Source organism: Anabrus simplex, chromosome 3 (genome assembly GCF_040414725.1).
Source record: "Anabrus simplex isolate iqAnaSimp1 chromosome 3, ASM4041472v1, whole genome shotgun sequence".
NCBI lineage: Eukaryota > Metazoa > Arthropoda > Insecta > Orthoptera > Tettigoniidae > Anabrus > Anabrus simplex.
This window is the reverse complement of record NC_090267.1, coordinates 88,885,918-88,905,365: the sequence shown is the minus strand read 5'-3', so window position 1 is coordinate 88,905,365 and position 19,448 is coordinate 88,885,918. Positions and strand designations below refer to the sequence as shown.

The window sequence follows — 19,448 nt, the reverse complement described above, 5'->3', positions numbered from 1 at the left end:
CGAATTCAAGCTGATCGAAGTAGGCCTCTGTTCCTAAGTTTTGATCCGAGTTACGTCATAAGAATCGGGCGATCGCAAAATTTGTCACTGGACTCTTTTGGAAACAATGCTACCGTGACCGGCGATCATTTGAGAGGCATCTTCAAACTCAGAAATCTTAAATTAGGAAACCAACGAGGAAAATAATTTGCCCAACAAATTTGGCGAAAATGAATGTAGCAAGAGCTAAAAATATTGTGTTTTCCCCTGAAACAATCTCTGGTTTGAAAAAGTATGGAGGTGGTTTGTCCCGAGAGCATTAAATACAGTTTAAAATAAGCCATTTGTTTTATGGAGCATTTTATGAAATTGTTCGATGCGCATGACGTCTGCATCACCTCACATGGGACATATTCCAGGAATGAGAACAAACGAGCACCTTTTAACCGGGTGAGTTGGTCGTACGGTTAGGGGCGCGCGGCTGTAAGCTTGCATCCGGAATATAGTGGGTTCGAATCCCACTGTCGGCAGCCCTGAAGATGGTTTTCCGTGGTTTCCCATTTTCACACCAGGCAAATGCTGGGGCTGTACCTTAATTAAGGCCACGGCCGCTTCCTTCCAACTCCTAGGCCTTTCCTATTCCATCGTCGCCACAATACCTATCTGTGTCGGTGCGACGTAAAGCCACCAGTAATTAAAAAAAAGCATCTTTTAGTACTGAAGATGAACGCCTCAGTTGGTTAATTAATGATTTCCTGTCATATATTAAGAAACTTCAAATGCACCCAGAGAAAGCAAAAAAGATTCATGAGAGAAATGTATCAGGCATAGGTCTTGACTACCCAATCCACTGTGGCCTGCGTAAAATTCCTCATAAGTATACATTTGCATTATGCATTGACGAGAAACCTAACGAGCTATGACATCGAGCTCTTCTTCAGCTAAGACGCCAAGCGGAATAAAATGACATTATGGTTCGTGTGACAAAATAAAAAACAGACTGTAAAGGCTGTTTAGAACATATCTCTTCTCCAGCTTCTACTCGAAGTCCAACATTGAGTCTTATTCGTTTTCAAGATCGAGGAGCCCTCAGATACCGAAAATCATCGTCTGTGGCACTTCTGCAGTGAACGACGGAATTTGTCACCTCCGCTACGCAGTACTTGCCCCGAAGAGAGTTACTTAAAGGTGTACGTATATTTTTTTGAAAGACATGTTCAACAGTGAAATTAAGTGTGGAAAGTGTAAAGGCGACAAACCACCTCTTTTTCTACTATGAAAATTTCTGAGACCTCTGTTAGACAACATTGCTTTGAGCCACTCAAGTAGAAGAGAGAAAGTTTTGAAACTTGATAAGAACCCCCTCAAAAGGAAAGTTTTGAAACTTCAATGACATATCCAAGCCAATGCAGCACCTCTCTATAAATAAAGTACTGTCAATACTCGCAAAACCATTCAGTTCTTTTTATTTAGGATATAATTTACTTATTGACATATACGGCCATGTGAATATAAGGGGGCAAGAACGCGATCCTAGCGGCTGAATGGTGAACTAGGAAGCAACCCGTTTCCGCGAGTGCATTTCAAGGCCTTGTATTATAGCGTAGGCAACGGAAAATATATTGACTTTGATTGCCGATTGATCGTAATTCAGAGGTATGGAGAATGTTACATAGGTTAATACGGTTAAAATGATTAATCCTAATGGTTACTTTCGTTGATATTTGCAAAAATAATGTCGAGAAATGAAACAGCGGAGAGATGCAGAAGTCCAGCTTACGTTCTGGTATTGACTTTACATTGACTAATACTATTAAAATGATTAAACTTAAAGGCTACTTTCGTTGTTACTTGTAAATGAATTTGTAAGTAACTCTCAACAATATCAGAATTCACAAGATTATGTTTTCGTAGATTTCGTAGTATAGTTAGAATGCGAATGAGTTAAACTTCTATCGCGTGAAGTGACGTTAGCTAATCTTCTTAAGGTTAAGAGCAAGTAGCACAACAGTCTATATTTGATGAGTGCATTCTTCCTTTAAGACACACTAACTTATCAGTGTCATCGTTAGTCAATTCCAAGACCATGACCCATAAACATACTTTACTCTTGAAAGTAAAATAAAACAAAAAACCAAATGTGAAATGTTATCAGAGGAAATTTTAGAAGCTTCACATACAGCAAAATAGCTTATTATCCGCGTCACCCGGATTGGATAAGGATCATTTTTTGTGCTCACATAAAATAAGCCGAATGCAATATTTAGTTCATCGTTCTTAATAATTTATAAACTTAATGTCAGATAGTTCAGTTAGCCAACACACTGCAGAAGCCGATAAAACAGTGCAGCTTTCTGCCAAGGAAAGATTATTACCACATGGTCTGCTTATCCCCTTAAAAGCAAAGGGGTAGAACTATTTTCGCAAGTTCCATATGTTCCCACCTGGATTGTGGAGAAAATAAATGCAAGAAATAAACTCTGAATTGAGGGACGTTTTGAAATACCTGCAATGGTTGCACCTGTATGATATCTTCCTGGATAACGTGTGTACGTTGAGTGCTCAGCCCGGAGGCTGGTTTGGACATCGACAGCTCAGCCATCAGCCGTTAAGTGGCCCAGGCTTCACTGAAGAGGAGTAGTAGGGAAATTAGTAATGAGGTAGTTTCCCCGTTGCTTTCCTCATTGAACCAGAAGTTGCTATTATATTTAAGTCTGCCAAGCCCGCTGAAATATCTGCACCAACCGACCCTACGAGCAACATTTTCACACCATTCATAACAGGGACTGGCTGCATAAGGAATGGCATTACTAGCATCACTCATACCCCGGTCACTTTCACGTTGTTAAAGCCACGGATGAAACTGAGACAGGTCAGTGAAAGTAACAAATGTATTCTACCCCACGCCAGGAGACAGTGAACTGTAAACACTAGGTATTGTCGACAAATAATAATAATAATAATAATAATAATAATAATAATAATAATAATAATAATAATAATAATGTGTGGCCTTCGAAGAGGCCTGATGCAGGTCTTTCAAGTTGACGTCTGACAGCCAACCTGCACGTCCTACCTATGATGAATTCTAATGCTGAAGACGGCACATATACCCAGCCCCCGAATCGTTGGAATTAACCAATGAAGGTTAAAATCCCCGACCTGATAAGGAATCGAACCCGGGATCACCTGGACAAAAGACCATCACGCTAACCATTTAGCCATGGAGCCAGACTCTCTCTGGATGTTTAAATGGCATGAGCCACTGCAGATACTGCGATTAGTATGAAATTCAACCTAAGAGTAGTTCCAGGGGAGAAACAATCAATCAATCAATCAATCAATCAATCAATCAATCAATCAATCAATCAATCAATCAATCAATCAATCAAGATATGCATTTACGGCAGTCGCCCATGTGGAAGATTCCCTATCTGTTGTTTTCCTAGCCTTTTCTTATATGATTTCAAAGAAACTGGAAATTTATTGAACATCTCCCTTGATAAGTTATTCCAATCCCCAACTCCCCTTCCTATAAATGAATATTTGTTCCATTTGTCCTCTTGAATGCCAACTTTACCTTCATACTGTGATCATTCCTACTTCTGTCCGACTTGTTGGCTGAATGGTCAACGTACTGGCCTTCGGTTCAGAGGGTCCCGGGTTCGATTCCCGGCCGGGTCCGGGATTTTAACTTTCATTGGTTAATTCCAATGGCCTGGGGGCTGGGTGTTTGTGCTGTCCTCAACATCCCTGCAAATCACACATAACACTATCCTCCACCACAATAACACGCAGTTACCTACACATGGCAGATGCCGCCCACCCTCATCGGAGGGTCTGCCTTACAAGGGCTGCACTCGGCTAGAAATAGCCACACGAAACTATTATATTCCTACTTCTAAAGACGCCACTCAAGCTTATTCGCCTATTAATGTCATTCCACGCCACTTCTCCACTGACAGCTCGGAACATACCACTGATTCGAACAGCTCGTATCCTTTCTCCCAAATCTTCCCAGCCCAAACATTGCAACATTCTTGTAACGTTCCTCTTTTGTCGGAAATCACCCAGAACAAATCAAGCTGCTTTTCTTTGGGTTTTTCCAGTTCTTGAATCAAGTAATCCTGGTGAGGGTCCCATACACTGGAACGTTAAGAATTAAAAAGGTACAACACCATAAACGAGCTGCTGACCAATGCTCTGTGGAGTAAGGTATTAGAGGTCTATGAAGACGCACATTGTCTGGCGGAAAATGGAAGCATCAGCCTCATAGACATTAGTGCCATCAATCATCCTAGCGCGTTGGGTCGCGCAGATGTGAGCTTACATTCGGGAGATGGTGGGTTCCAATACCACAATCGGCAATTCTGAATATGATTTTCCGTGGTTTCCCATTTTACACCAAGCAAATGCTGGGACTGTACCTTAATTAAGGCCGCTACCTCCCCAATCCTAGCCCTTTCCCATCCGTGTGTCGCCGAAAATCTTCGATGTGTTAGTGTGACGTTAAACCACTAATAAGAAAAACAAAGTACGCCTCTGTGGTGTAGTGGTTAGTGTGATTAGTTGCCACCTCCGGAGGCCCGGGTTCGATTCCCGGCTCTGCACGAAATTTGAAAAGTGGTACGCGGGGCTGGAACGGGGTCCACTCAGCCTTGGGAGGTCAACTGAGTAGAGGTGGGTTCGATTCCCACCTCAGCCATCCTGGAAGTGGTTTTCCGTGATTTCCCACTTGTCCTCTAGGCAAATGCCGGGATGGTACCTAACTTAAGGCCACAGCCGCTTCCTTCCCTCTCCTTGTTTATCCCTTCCAATATTCCCATCCCCTACCAAGGCCCCTGTTCAGCATAGCAGGTGAGGCCGCCTGGGCGAGGCACTGGTCCTCCTTCCCAGTTGTATCCCCGGCAGAATGTCTGACTCTCCAGGACACTGCCCTTGAGGCAGTAGAAGTGGGATCCCTCGCCGAGTCCGAGGGAAAAACCAACCCTGGAGGGTAAGCAGATTAAGGAAAAGAAGAAGGAAAACAAAAAACTAATTGATTTACGATGTAAAGGTGACCGGTCTATTTTTGGACTCGAGGAGAAACAACTGCCAAATGCTTTTTTAAGTGGAGAGTATGTTACAAATTACAAAAGCGTACTTAGGAAGTTGCCGGTCCCCGGGTGTAGAGTTCGCGTGCCTGCCTTTTACCCGGAGGACTCGGGTTCGATTCCCGGCCAGGTCAGGGACGTTTAACTGGATCTGAGGGCTGGTACGAGGCCCACTCAGGCTATGTGATTACAATTGAGGAGCTATCTCAGGGTGAGATGGCGACCCCGGTCTAGAAATCCAAGAATAACGGCCGTGAGGATTTGTCGTGCTGACCACATGACGCCTCGTAACCTGCAGGCCTTCGGGCTGAGCAGCGGTCGCTGGATAGGTCATGGTCCTTCGGGGCTGTTGCGCCATGGATTTTTTGGTACTTAGGAAGTTGCAATTGCCACAATTGATTATCCTGTGTCACTTGAGCAAACCTATCAGCGAAATAAATAAAACGCAGCTTTCATGTCAGAAGCAAACTTTCTAGGAATAGTGTGAAATAATCCTACAACAAAGGAACTTGCTAGCTAAGGAGCATATCTCGTTCTAATCTTACAACTTTTATATTACAGTATACCATCTACGTCTCACGAGAAGTCGCAGCAGCTTGTAGGTACTTTTTTTTTTTTTTTTTTTTTTTGCTAGTTGCTTTACGTCGCACCGACACAGATAGGTCTTATGGCGACGATGGGACAGGAAAGGGCTAGGAGTGAGAAGGAAGCGACCGTGGCCTTAATTAAGGTACAGCCCCAGCATTTGCCTGGTGTGAAAATGGGAAACCACGGAAAACCATTTTCAGGGCTGCCGACAGTGCGGCTCGAACATACTATCTCCCGAATACTGGATACTGACCGCACTTAAGCGACTGCAGCTATCGAGCTCGGTCTTGTAGGTACTACACTAAGCTACAAACATTAGTCGTGATAAACAGTGCGAGCTCTCTGAAAGAGATGCGTGGTCATTATTAAACAGCTGATTATACAGTATATATACAGTAAATGTGTAACTACAGCACAATTGCACTACCAATTTGAAGCTTCGCAGCAGCACCTTAGTTCATAAGGATCACCGCGGTCGGAAACGATGTTTATTGTCAGGCTTTGAGACCTGAGTTTGGCGCATGCGCAGCTGCTGCACTTACCCTCCGCGCCCCTCTTTTCCGCATGCACGCGACTTCTCGTCAGACGACCATAGTAAGTAGACCGTCAAAATATCGCTTCTGATTTTTATTTATTTATTTATTTATTTATTTATTTATTTATTTATTTATTTATTTATTTATTTATTTATTTATTTATTGTGTACTGGCTTAACGCCGCGCTAACTCAACAAATGTTTACTCGACGGAAGGATGGTAAACGGCTATGATTGGGAAAGCTCAGCCCCAGCTCTTGCCTGGATTGAAAATGGGAAACCACGGGAAACCATCTTTTAGGCAACCGACGGTGGGGTTCTAACCCACTATTTTCCGAATATAAGCTCACAGCTACCTGACCCTAACCGCATGGGCAAATCGCTCGGTAATTTTAGTTTCTTATCTACCATATCATTCCCGCCTCTGTGGTGTAGTGGTTAGCGAGGTTAGCTGCCACTCCCTGAGGCTCGGGTTCGTTTCCCGGCTCTGCCACGAAATGTAAAAAGTGGTACGTGGGCTGTAACGGGGTCCACTCAGCCTCCGGACGTCAACTGAGTAGAGGTAGGTTCGATTCCCACCTCAGCCATCCTCGAAGTGGTTTTCCGTGGTTTCTCACTTCTGCTCTAGACAAATACCGGAATGGTACCTAACTTAAGGCCACGGCCACTTCCTTTTCTCTTCCTTGTCTATCCCTTCCAATCTCCCCATCCCTCAGTAAACCACCGTACAGCATTGCAGGTGAGGATGCCTTGGGGAGATACTGGTTCTCCTTACTAGTTGTATCCCCCGACGCAAATACTCATGCTCCAGGACGCTGCCCTGAGGCGGAAGAGGTAGGATCCCTCGCAGAGTCCGAGGAAAAAATCAACCCTAGAGGGTAAACAGATTAAGAAAGAAAGAAGGAAAGAAATATCTACTATATCATATATTTACGGATGAAGCTATCTATATTATTATTCTTTCTTTCGTTCTTTCTTTCTTTCTTTCTTTCTTTCTTTCTTTCTTTCTTTCTTTCTTTCTTTCAAGAAGGTTGCCATATCGAACAGCTCTGCTGAACAGCATCGCGGGACAACTGTGGAATATATACATATGTATATTGGTGAAACTCAGTACTTAATTCAAACTAAAAGATGGAAGAAACTAAGCTACAAAAGGGAAGGGAGGGGGTTATTTAGCTTTTTACAGCAACATGGATACAAAACCTCAGCATTGAAGTTCAAGGCAAACTGGGAGAAAATAGACAACAGATAATTTTTTAGGCTCGTGGTGGGGGACGCAGTTAATTACACTTAATAAATTTGCCCAGGTAACGCCGGGTACTACTGTATGTAGCCCCACGAAAAGAATGGTAACAATTAAATGCGCTTGCGAAAAAGTGGTAAAGGTATGGCAAAAGTAAAATGCGCTTTTTGCTAGGGGCTTTACGTCGCACCGACACAGATAGGTCTTATGGCGACGATGGGACACGAAAGGCCTAGGAGGTGGAAGGAAGCGGCCGTGGCCTTAATTAAGGTACAGCCCCAGCATTTGCCTGGTATGAAAATGGGAAACCACGGAAAACTATTTTCAGGGCTGCCGATAGTGGGATTCGAACCTACTATCTCCCGGATGCAAGCTCACAGCCGCGCGCCTCTACGCGCACGGCCAACTCGCCCGGTAAAATGCGCTTAACAAAAGTTAAATAACAAAACCAAGCACAGATAAATATCATAGCGAATTTCTGTATCATTACTAGCAATTCCGTGATGTATCGCTGCACACCACAGCATCAAAATCTCCAGTAACAACTGCTGTACAGTACATGGATATTAGAACACACATAAATAAATAGATGACTTCCCTTCAACAGCGATAAGCTGCCGAATATTCACAGCGTAACAGATGAGTTACGTGCACCAAAGCAACTCAGAAGGAAAATGAAGGAGGGCAACAAAGCGATGGCTGTTCCCGCCACTGTGCTTCCTCCCTGCGAAAGTATTTATTAAATAGAGAATGTTAAGTAGTTACTTTAATAACTCACGGGCAAAAACATGCGCTATCCATTTTCTTTCTTTCAATTTTATGTTATTGTCTTTACGTCCCATAACTACTTGTACGGTTAACGGAGACGCCGTGGTACCGGAATTTAGTCCCGCAGGAGTTCTTTAACGTGCCAGTAAATCTACCGACACGAGGCTGTCGTATTTGAGCACCTCCAAATACCACTGGACTGAGCCAGGATCGAACCTGCCAAGTTGGGGTCAGAAGGCCAGCGCCTCAACCGTCTGAGTCACTCAGCGCTCCTTATTTCATAAAACTATATAAAAGTACATTATAATATTCCTCAATCAGGAGAAATTATGAGTGTCTAAGAGGGGATGTGTTCACTCCTTGCAGGTCCATAAGAGCCGTACTGTTTTCTTAACATGGAATGAGCTATAGGCCTACTAGATGGCAAAGTGCACCGACTCTCTCTTGAGCGTCTATGGTTTGAGTTTTAAGTATTTTTTCCGGATAAGAACCAAATGTGTCATCGAACATCTTCTACTTACCGATATCGTACGACAGGAAATGTCGCATGGACTTTTCTGTGCCCTTCAAAAATCCGACTACCTCTGTCGGGTTTGAACCCGCTATCTGTTCTTTACAAAAATGTACAAAGAAAGCATTTTGTAGTTGTTATTGGACATGATTTCATTTGTTGCATTTTGAAATTCTACCTCTAATTATGGTTGATCGCGGTTAATATGTGAAACATTTCCTAAATTGATATTCAATGTTAGAACCAAAATATATACGAGTATTAAAAAAAGAAATCTTCTTACTTAAGTGAGCTGTATAAATTCCTTTTTTAGTTTAATGTGAGCTCACCGAACGAAAATTAGTCACCCTCGTGCGCACGCGCACTGCATCTACATCAGCATAAGGCAGTAGCGATCAGCGAGACATTGATGTTTCAAGCGAACAGTGTACGTCAACATGTAAGGATGTGACAGAGTGGAAAAAGGAGCAATCGTGTTTGGTTGTGCCTACGGGCAAACGGTGGGTGAAGATGCTGGATTTGTTGGAGTTTCACAGTGGACTGTTCCACGTGTCTACAAGCTGTGGAGTAAAACACGTGGCCAAAAAACACGACGTCAAAATTGTGGTCGGAGAAAGATCCTGACTGAGAGGGACCGGAGACGCGTTTCACTGCTTGCGAATCAAAATCGCTTCAAACCCGACAGGAATTGCTGCAGTCGATCAACGAAAGTCCATCGCAACCTGTTAGCGAGAGAACATTGCGATGGGAACTGCATGCAATGAACATTTGGAATCGGTCACCTCGCAAGAGGTCATTGCTCACACAGGCACATCAATCTGCGCATCATCAATGGGCTAGAAATCATCGAACATGGGCAGTAGCTGACTGGCAGAACGTAATGAGATCTGACGAATCACGTTTTTACCTGTATTCCAATGACGCATGTCGTCGAGTGTACCGAAGGTCAATTGAAGCATTTCATCCTGGATGTGTGCAAGTCAGAGGTGGATCTGTGATGTTTTGGGGGTGTTTTTCGTATCATGGATTGGGCCCGCTCATTGAAGTGACCACTGTGTGATTGGTTTTATGAACACTCCCCCAATCTACTATATCCCGATTAGCCTGCAAAATCATCTGACTTGAACACCATTGGAAATCTGTGGGACATGTTGGAACAGCCTGTAAAATGCTGACATCAGTAAGTCCGCAATTTGGTGGAATTGGGCGGTAAAATCCTCAGCGAGTGGCTTAACCTGGATGCGACGTACCGGCACAACCTTGTGGACTCACTTCCTAACCGAATCCAGGGGTTATCCAGTCCACACTTATTAGTAATAGATGGACACCCTAGTGCTGAATCGGTCAACCTCGGTTATCTTCCAGATTCGTATTGGCAACCTTTGAAACACAAACTATGAAACGCTTATGCATCGCTGTGAGACATCTGGCGTACACTTTACGTACTAGTACTGGTTTTGGTTTACACAGCAAAGCCAAACTATAGAATTCATCTTAGGAACGAGATTCGCATCGAGAAATGTTATATAATGTGTGTGTGACACAGTTGTTGGCTTAAGATAATAAAGGTTTATAGAATTCATATCGATCGATCATATTATCAATTCAATTCAGATTTCATGTCCATTCAGTTGGCAGTATTACCGGAACCGGAAAAGCTCCCTCCTTACACCCCCTGTACATCAATATATCCTAAAAAGTGGTGCGAATAATAATGATGTCTCCGGGAGTAACTTCGTTTGTCCGGTGAGGTTACATAATAATGCTTCACGAGTATTCAAGTAGAAATCGATACCTGCCGGAAACTGTTTGACATGGAATTTGCCATATATTATTAAGGAAACACGTCCATTGAATGCATTTAGCAATGTATTATTTGTCGGGTATAAGATTAATTGATAAATTGAGGACTTCAGTCAATCAATCAATCAATCAATCAATCAATCAATCAATCAATCAATCAATCACTACTGATCTGCATTTACGGCAGTCGCCCAGGTGGCAGATTCCCTATCTATTGTTTTCCTAGCCTTTTTCTTAAATGACTGCAAAGAAATAGAAAATTTATTGAACATCTCCCTTGGTAAGTTATTCCAATCACTAGCTCCTCTTCCTATTAACGAATATTTGCCCCAATTTGTTCTCTTGAATTCCAGCTTTATCTTCAAATTGTGATCTTTCCTACTTTTAAAGACACCATTCAAACTTATTCGTCTACTGATGTCATTCCACGTCATCTCTCCACTGACAGCTTGGAACATGCCACTTAGTCGAGCAGCTCGTCTCCTTTCTCCCAAGTCTTCCCAGCCCAGACTTTGCAACATTTTTGTAACGCTACTCTTTTGTCGAAAATCATCCAGAACAAATCGGGCTGCTTTCCTTTTGATTTTTTCCAGTTCTTGAATGCAGTAATCCTGGTGAGGGTCCCATACACTGGAACCATACTCTAGTTGGGGTCTTACCAGAGACTTATATGCTCTCTCCTTTACATCCTGACACCTAGATACTTACAGTGATCCCCAAAAGGAACTTTCACCCCATCAACGCAGTAGATATTGTCATTTTAGATATTGTCATTGTCACAGGTGAAATGCACAACTTGCCTGTGAAGAATAAGTCAATAATTCATGAATTTGTTTAAATATTTGTCCCTTAAAATATTGAATGTTTATCTCGTATGTGATAGTTTGAAATCAGTAGGTATTTTACACTCACCTTGCTGTGTGAGGCTGGTGAACATGTAGAAGAGAGAGTCTCTGAAGGCAAAGCTGTATACACCTTGAGCACTCTCGTCTCCATTCCGCCAGCTGAAGTAGTAGATTCCCGCAAGTGTGGCTGCTAGGACGAACGTACAAACACCTGTAGCTTGCCACAACGACGAACTTAAAGGGGCCAAGAAGCTCTCCCAGTTGAAGTCATCAAACCGTGGTTCTCGGAGATAGGCAAGGATTCTATGTGGAATAATTAAAGAGATTTTACATAGATACATACATACATGCACACATACATACATACATACACCTTCATTATAGAATGTATTGCCTTCAGCTTTCAGTTTGCAAGCCTCTGTGAATTTACGAAATGCCGCCACAATCTTTTATTTGCAACTATCTCGGTGGCCTCGTTTAGTTCTATACCTCTTATTTTTAAAACATTACAAACTGTGTCTTACCATCGTCGTCTTAGTCTCCATCTACTTCCCCTACCAGCCATGGCCGAGGATAGGTGACCTAGGAGAATAATGCTCTTAGGTCACATATCGTCCTCCATTAGCCTCACATGACCCCACCACCGAAACCAGTTAATGCCTCATTTTTCTTATTTTCTATGGAACAAAATTCAGTAAATTGACAATATGAGATGTTTGAAATGCTGTTAATATACAGTTGAGCGTTTTTATTGTAAAGTGTTGACAATTTTGTATACATGTGTCTTTGAAATGTAATTTCAGTCCATAATAATAATAATACTAATAATAATAATAATAATAATAATAATAATAATAATAATAATAATAATAACTAGATAACTCATCTTGATACGCGTGTCGTAGTCATATTGTTTGCTTGCCCTTTTCAATGGTTTTATGAACATTTAATAAGAAGCGCGTTTTGGTATGCCGCGGTTCGTAGTCAGAATTCATCCATTCTGACGTCATCATGCCGTCTGTTTGGTAAAAATATATCTATATATTCGCTTTTTTATCCTTCAGTTCTTGATGTAAAGCTTGATATTGTGCTGTAAAAGACAATTGTATTTTCTTCTATATGGAACGGTTATAGTTTAGTCTTGAAGGAGCGTTTTTTGCCAGTCAGGGAACATTTGAAGATGTATGGTCTTCACTCTTTCTAATGTAGCTAGGTAAAGCTGAGACGGTCAACCCGTACTCAGCGGCATTCAAACAGTTCGGCAAACGTTTGATCCCCCTGGCCACTCACTGTCCTAGCAGGGAGAGATTTATGACGGCAGTGGGCTTTAAAACGGAAGTTCGCATTCCCCTTCAGAAATCCTCACAGCTCTGTTGCCAATGCATCTCTTGTTAAATAGTCGTCAGTCTCTTTTTTCAGCTACGACAATTCACACTTGCTTTGTTCACTGTTTGAAAGTTTTTGGATTATTTCTTTGCTTCGTTAATTAATATTCGTGAAGTGTGTTGCTTTTCACTTCGTTTCATGCAGTAATGTGGAGGCCGTGGGAATCACACCTGGAAATTATCGCATCAGAAAATCCCGAATTAAATCTGCCAGTGCACGCAAACGATCTTCAACCGAGCACCAGTAACAGTGATATTCGACCGAGTAGTACTGGTTCCGTGTCCGCGAGTGATATTCAGCCGGGTAGTAGTCGTTCCGCGGAGAAAAGAAAGGTGACTAAACTATAAGTAAGCAAAGTTAACGGCTGGAACGATCGGTCCTGAGAGGTGATCTGCTTGTGTTCGCAGCACCATTAAGACAGAAGAGAAGTACATGAAACACGACACGGATAGCAACCAAGATAGATTTGTAATTCACCTAGCAGACAATGACGAGGACGACGAATAGAGGTAAGGTTAATACGGCATTTGTTTTAAAAGTAGCTAAGTTTGCTGCCTACTTTTTGTCCGAACTACATACTCCGATATTTATTATTATTATTATTATTATTATTATTATTATTATTAATCTGCTTACCCTCCAGGGTTGGTTTTCCCCCCTGACTCAGCGAGGGATCCTACCTCTACCGCCTCAAGGGCAGTGACCTGGAGCGTGAGACATTGGGTCGGGGGATACAACTGGGGAGAATGAAAAGTACCTCGCCCAGGTGGCCTCACCTGCTACGCGGAACAGGGGCCTTGGTGGGGGATGGGAAGATTGGAAAGGATAGGCAAGGAAGAGGGAAGGAAGCGGCTGTGGCCTTAAGTTAGGTACCATCCCGGCATTTGCCTGGAGGAGAAGAAGGAAAACACGGAAAACCACTTCCAGGATGGCTGAGGTGGGAATCGAACCCACCTCTAGTGGGTGGACCCCGTTCCAGCCCTCGTACCACATTTCAAATTTCGTGGCAGAGCCGGGAATCGAACCCGGGCCTCCGGGGGTGGCAGCTAATCACACTAACCACTACACCACAGAGGCGGACAATTATTATTATTATTATTATTATTATTATTATTATTATTATTATTATTATTATTATTATTATTATTATTATTCCAGTCCCTAATAATAATAATTTCGTGTGGCTATTTCTAGCCGAGTGCAGCCCTTGTAAGGCAGACCCTCCGATGAGGGTGGGCGGCATCTGCCATGTAGGTAACTGCGTGTTATTGTGGTGGAGGATAGTGTTATGTGTGGTGTGTGAATTGCAGGGATGTTGGGGACAGCACAAACACCCAGCCCCCGGGCCATTGGAATTAACCAATGAAGGTTAAATCCCCGACCCGACCGGGAATCGAACCCGGGACCCTCTGAACCGAAGGCCAGTACGCTGACCATTCAGCCAACGAGTCGATTCCAGTCCCTAGTTTGTGATTTTACTTTTCCTTTGCCGGGCGAGTTGGCCGTGCGGTTAGGGGCGCGCAGCTGTGAGCTTGTATCGGGGAGATAATGGGTTCATGCCCCACTGTCGGCCGCTCTGAAGATGGATCTCCGTGGTTTCTCATTTTCACACCAGGCAAATGCTGGGGAAGTACCTTAATTAAGGCCACGGGCAATTCCTTCCCACTCCTAGGCCTTTCCTAGCCCATCGTCGCCATAACACCTATCTGTGTCGGTGCGACGTAAAACAAATTGTAAAAAATTGTTGTACTTTTCCTTTCTTTACTGAAAGCGAGACACTGCTATTAGCATGCATAAAATTAATTTTTAATAGGCCTACTTTGGTACCAATTTAAGTTTAATCTTTGTCGAGTTTATTTGCCAATGCCTTCTTCCTGTTTTTTCTTTCTTTCTTTCTTTCTTTCTTTCTTTCTTTCTTTCTTTCTTTCTTCCTTTCTTTTTTCTTTCAACATCTACGACCACCGCACAGGTTAAGCACGAAACAAATTATTCTGCGATATTGGTTTGTGCTGTGGTTCATGATCAGGTTTTTATATTTATATTTTGACTTTAGAATAAATTGAATGTTATCATGTTTAAATAATCGACGCAAATATGACAACCTTGCTTTTGACAGCGCTCATTTGCCTTTTAAACGACACGTGCCCCTTGTGTCCAGAGGAAAGGAGCCGACTGTCAACCCTCATTATCACTAGAGTGGGCAGACTGACAACCCTCATTATTACCAGGGTGGGCCAAGTTTTGAGATCAGAAGACATCGCGTGGGTATGGGTTGAGCGTCAGGACTATAGATAATGTTTAAAGCGGATGTCATAATGGGGTCTGTTTGTACGTTGTCTCTTAGTAGGATGTAAGGTATTAGGCACGCTCTGCCATCTGTTGAATATATTTGGAAGCTGGGAAAGGTAGAAAATCAAAGAGTATCTAGCAGGGAATGGTATTATTCCGTGATCAGAGAAAGTGTGGGCTTGACAGACAGTAATCAAACATGACTGCATGCAATGACATTCCTAAGGATGAAAATCATATACTGTATATCAAATTATGAATGAAAGTATTAGGCCATCTACACACGGAGCTACTCATTAGTAATTGATCGGTAACTGAAGTTTCCGGCCGATTACTTGAGTGTCACTTCCTGTGTATTTCAATGGAAAGCCACACACGGCGCTACCAGTTAGTAATCTGTTAGTAACTAGTTTGTAATCAGTTCCAGGTGACTCGCGGAGCCAGTCACCAGCGAGTTCAGTTTCTCAGTTCCCAGTGATCAAGTGCCTTTTTACGATGGCGAGCGAACAAGTTTTCAACATAAAGTTAGTGGTAGAAATTGAAAAATACCCCGTACTGTACAAATGTACGCTGAAGGATTACGCAAGAAAGGGCATTACGGAGAAAGCGTGGAATTATTTTCTAAGCTTTTAATTTTTTTGTAAAAATAAAGTTCACTTTCCTTACCTCAGAGTTATTAGCACTCTTTCCACAGCGCTCACGTATTCCCTCATATTTGTATTTCGCTGTGGAATGGCAGGCGCAATAAGCTGCACCAAGTTCATATAACTGTGTTTGGTCATACGATAAAAATAAATAAATTTAGCATCCGTTTGTTAGAACTCGTTTACTGCTATGAATAATCTGCAGTTCTTTACAAGATAGGCCTATGGGTGAACCCAATACCTTCTTCTATTTTTTCTCCTGAAATAATGAAACACAATCATGTCTTCTTCGTCACTTGAGTCAGTGGTTGATATTCTAGCAAAGTTAAGAAGCGATCTAGCGAGTACGCACCAAACTTTACAAGTGGTTACTCAGGAATAATCCGTCACCGTGCAGTAGCTTCGTGTGTGGAACCGAGTCGCTATTCAGTTACTAACCAGTTTGTGACCCCGGTTACAAACCAGTCACGTTTCTAATGAATAGCTTCGTGTGTAGAGGGCCTTAGTCGCTTAGTAACCTGTTAAGTACAGAATGTATTGCAGGTTAGGGTAAGCCTTCTCCTGCAATTGTTGGAGTGTTCATTTAATGATTTGATTAATGATCACTCAAAGTTGGCTGAACTTAGAGACCTACAAGTGTCTCATGATTCTCCGGCAGGTATTTCCGGAGAAAATAAAAGGACAATGAATTTAATCGGTCCAATAGAACGGATGGACGGATTTATCAAAGCTGTTTCTAGTAAACTCTTTTAATATATAGATAATAATAATAATAATAATAATAATAATAATAATAATAATAATAATAATAATAATAATAATAATAATAATAATCTTTACGTCCCACTACATTTACAGTTATCGGAGACGCCGAGGTGCTGGAATTTTGTCCCGCAGGACTTCTTTTACGTGCCTGTAAATCTACTGACCCGAGGTTGACGTATTTGAGCACCTTAAAATACCAACGGCCTTAGGCAGGATCGAATCTGTCAACTTGGGCTCAAAAACCCAGCGCATTAACTGTCTGAGCCACTCAGCCCGACTAATATCAGTCAATCGTAACTCATATTTTGATTCCATCAGATACTGTATGATTGAGGAACAAGGAGAGGGTAGTTTGGGAACGGAAGAGGATAATCTCGGTAATGAGTTTGATTAATTTTCTTCATTTACGAGGAATATCTTAAGCAGTCTTGGAGTTTTATGAGAGAGAGAGAGTTTACAGTAGCGATCAACGTATTTTGTATGGAAGAAATGAACTCTCGGACAAAAATATGTTTACATCACAATTTTCCGTCCTACTTCGCTACACAGGAACAGCTGGAAGTTGGAAGTAACAGTCATTAAAGTAGAGAGAATGGTTGCTCGTAAATTCAGCTGCGGATAACGGCAGTAGAGAACTCAGAATGAGGAAGTAACAACTAAGATAAATTTATTCAATGGCTTCTATCAGGAGTGACAGTCCATCACCATTTATTACGGTCTGGGTTACCGGCGCGTCATCCACTTCTCCGCCTACTTTAATGTGTATAAACATGCTCGACTGCAATGGTGTATGGAACGACGTCACTGGGGACAGGAATGGCAGCCGATGGTGGTTTCGGACAAATCCAGGTTCTGTTTGTTTGAAAATGATGGCCGCATTTTGGTTCACCATAGATAGGGCGAGAGGCATCGCATTGACTGCATTCGCACAAGACATACCGCGCCAACTCAAGGCCTTACGATGTGAAGTGCTATTGGGTAAAACCACAAATCACAGTTGGAGCGTGTCCAGGGCACTGTGTCCATTTTGACCAACGTGAATGACAACCTGCGACCCGTAGCCATAACTTTTCTGCACGACACCCCAGACGCTATATTTCAGTAGGACAATGCACGACGACATGTCGCTGCACGAATACGTGCCTTCTTGTTGTTGCAGGATGTCAGACTGCTGCCTTGGCCTGCCCGATCACCGAACTTGTCGCCAATCGAAAATGTGTGGGATATGGTGAAACGACGGTTGCGGCGCTGTGACCCAATGCCAACCACCAAAGATGAGCTGTGGAACCAGGTGAATGCAGCATGGCTATACCCCAGGACGCCATTCGCGCCTTATACGCGTCGATGCCATCATGCATGGAACAAGTTATCAGTGCCCATGGACGACCCAGTGCATACTAATCAACAGGACACATGCTGAACCTACAGTAGGAGACTGAAATGCTGATCGTTTCTGCAGAACATGAACTTCCTATCTCTAGTCTTTCAGAGTGTTCTGTTTTTTATGCACATGAGTGTATAAAATACATATGCAGTCGATGACATTATAAGAGACAAAATATATCACCTCGGTTAAACTAACGCAAATATCTTTAAAATGCATCAATGAAATCTACTTAAACCAAACTCCATGCCACTACAGCCCTTGGAGAGCCTTCGCCTACCAAGCGACCGCTGCTCAGCCCGAAGGCCTGCAGATTACGAGGTGTCGTATGGTCAGCACGACGAATCCTCTCGGCCGTTATTCTTGCCTTTATAGACCGTCAGATAGCTCCTCAATTCTAATCACGTAGACTGAGTGGACTTCGAACCAGCCCTCAGGGTCAGGTAAAAATCCTGACCTGGCCGGGTATCGAACCCGGGGCCTCCGGGTAAGAGGCAGGCACGCTCCCCATTTTACCACGGTACCGGTAAGAAATCTACTTACACAACGTAATTTGTTTATCTACTTCTTCATGTGTCATGTCCTCGCAGAACGTTGGCGATCGGTAGCATGATCTGTTGTTTGTTCATAGCTGTTCTGAACAGAGAAAGCTTTGTCACCCCAAACCACTGGCTCAAGTTGCCGAGGCATGATGTCCTACTTCTTCCCGGACCACGTTTTCCATTAATTTTCCCTTGGAGTATTACTTGCAGAAGGTGGTATTTACAGTTCCGCATCATATGACCTAAGTATTCTAGCTTCCTTCTCTTGATGGTAGTGAGAATTTCTGGTTTTTTGTTCATACGGTGCAAAACGTCTATATTGGTCATTTTAGCCGTCCAAGGTATCTTCAGCATCCTTCGGTACGTCCACATTTCAAATGCTTGCAACAATTTGTTTATGCACCTGACTAATTAAAACTTTGGAATAAAGAGTATGTTGCTGCACGTAATTATATGCACACAAGCTATTTATATTACTTACACCAAAAACCAAACCAAACCCCATGACACTACAGCCCTTGAAGGGCCTTGGCCTACCAAGCGACCGCTGCTCAGCCCGAAGGCCTGCAGATTACGAGGTGTCGTGTGGTCAGCACGACGAATCACCTCTGCCGTTATTCTTGGCTTTCTAGACCGGAGCCGCTATCTCACCGTCAGATAGCTCCTCAATTCTAATCATGTAGGCTGAGTGAACCTCGAACCAGCCCTCAGGTTCAGGTAAAAATCCCTGACCTGGCCGGGAATCGAACCCGGGGCCTCCGGGTAAGAGGCAGGCGCGCTACCCCTACACCGCGGGGCCGGCATTATTTACACCATTACACGCACATCTCCATTTCGATTTAAAAGTTAAAGTTGTGGCTTGCTTTGCTTCCTTCAGAAAGTCAATAGAATATATTACACCCTACCGGGCTTCGAATGGATGACCCACGCATAAAAATGCCTCCACGTAACGGGGTAAACACCCACGGATGAGATTTGGATTGAAGAGCGGGTCGAATTGCTTAACGAGCTTCGAACCGCTCCCCTTCCTACTTTCTGTGCCGGCCCGGCAGCCTGAGCACTTGGGGAAGTGG

The 19,448-nt window shown here is 43.0% G+C and overlaps 1 protein-coding gene across 1 annotated transcript in view; it reads right to left on the bottom strand.

The window, feature by feature from the left end:
- The window catches only part of LOC137498938 (glutamate receptor ionotropic, kainate glr-3-like), a 63,673-nt gene extending 47,851 nt beyond the window's left edge, over window positions 1–15,822 (bottom strand). The window contains exons 1-2 of the mRNA XM_068226799.1: window positions 15,707–15,822; window positions 11,433–11,668 (exon numbers count right to left, since the gene is read on the bottom strand). Coding sequence (XP_068082900.1) covers window positions 11,433–11,668; window positions 15,707–15,822 — 352 coding nt within the window. The remainder of the gene's footprint in view (window positions 1–11,432; window positions 11,669–15,706) is intronic.
- Between the last annotated feature and the right edge of the window lie 3,626 nt (window positions 15,823–19,448).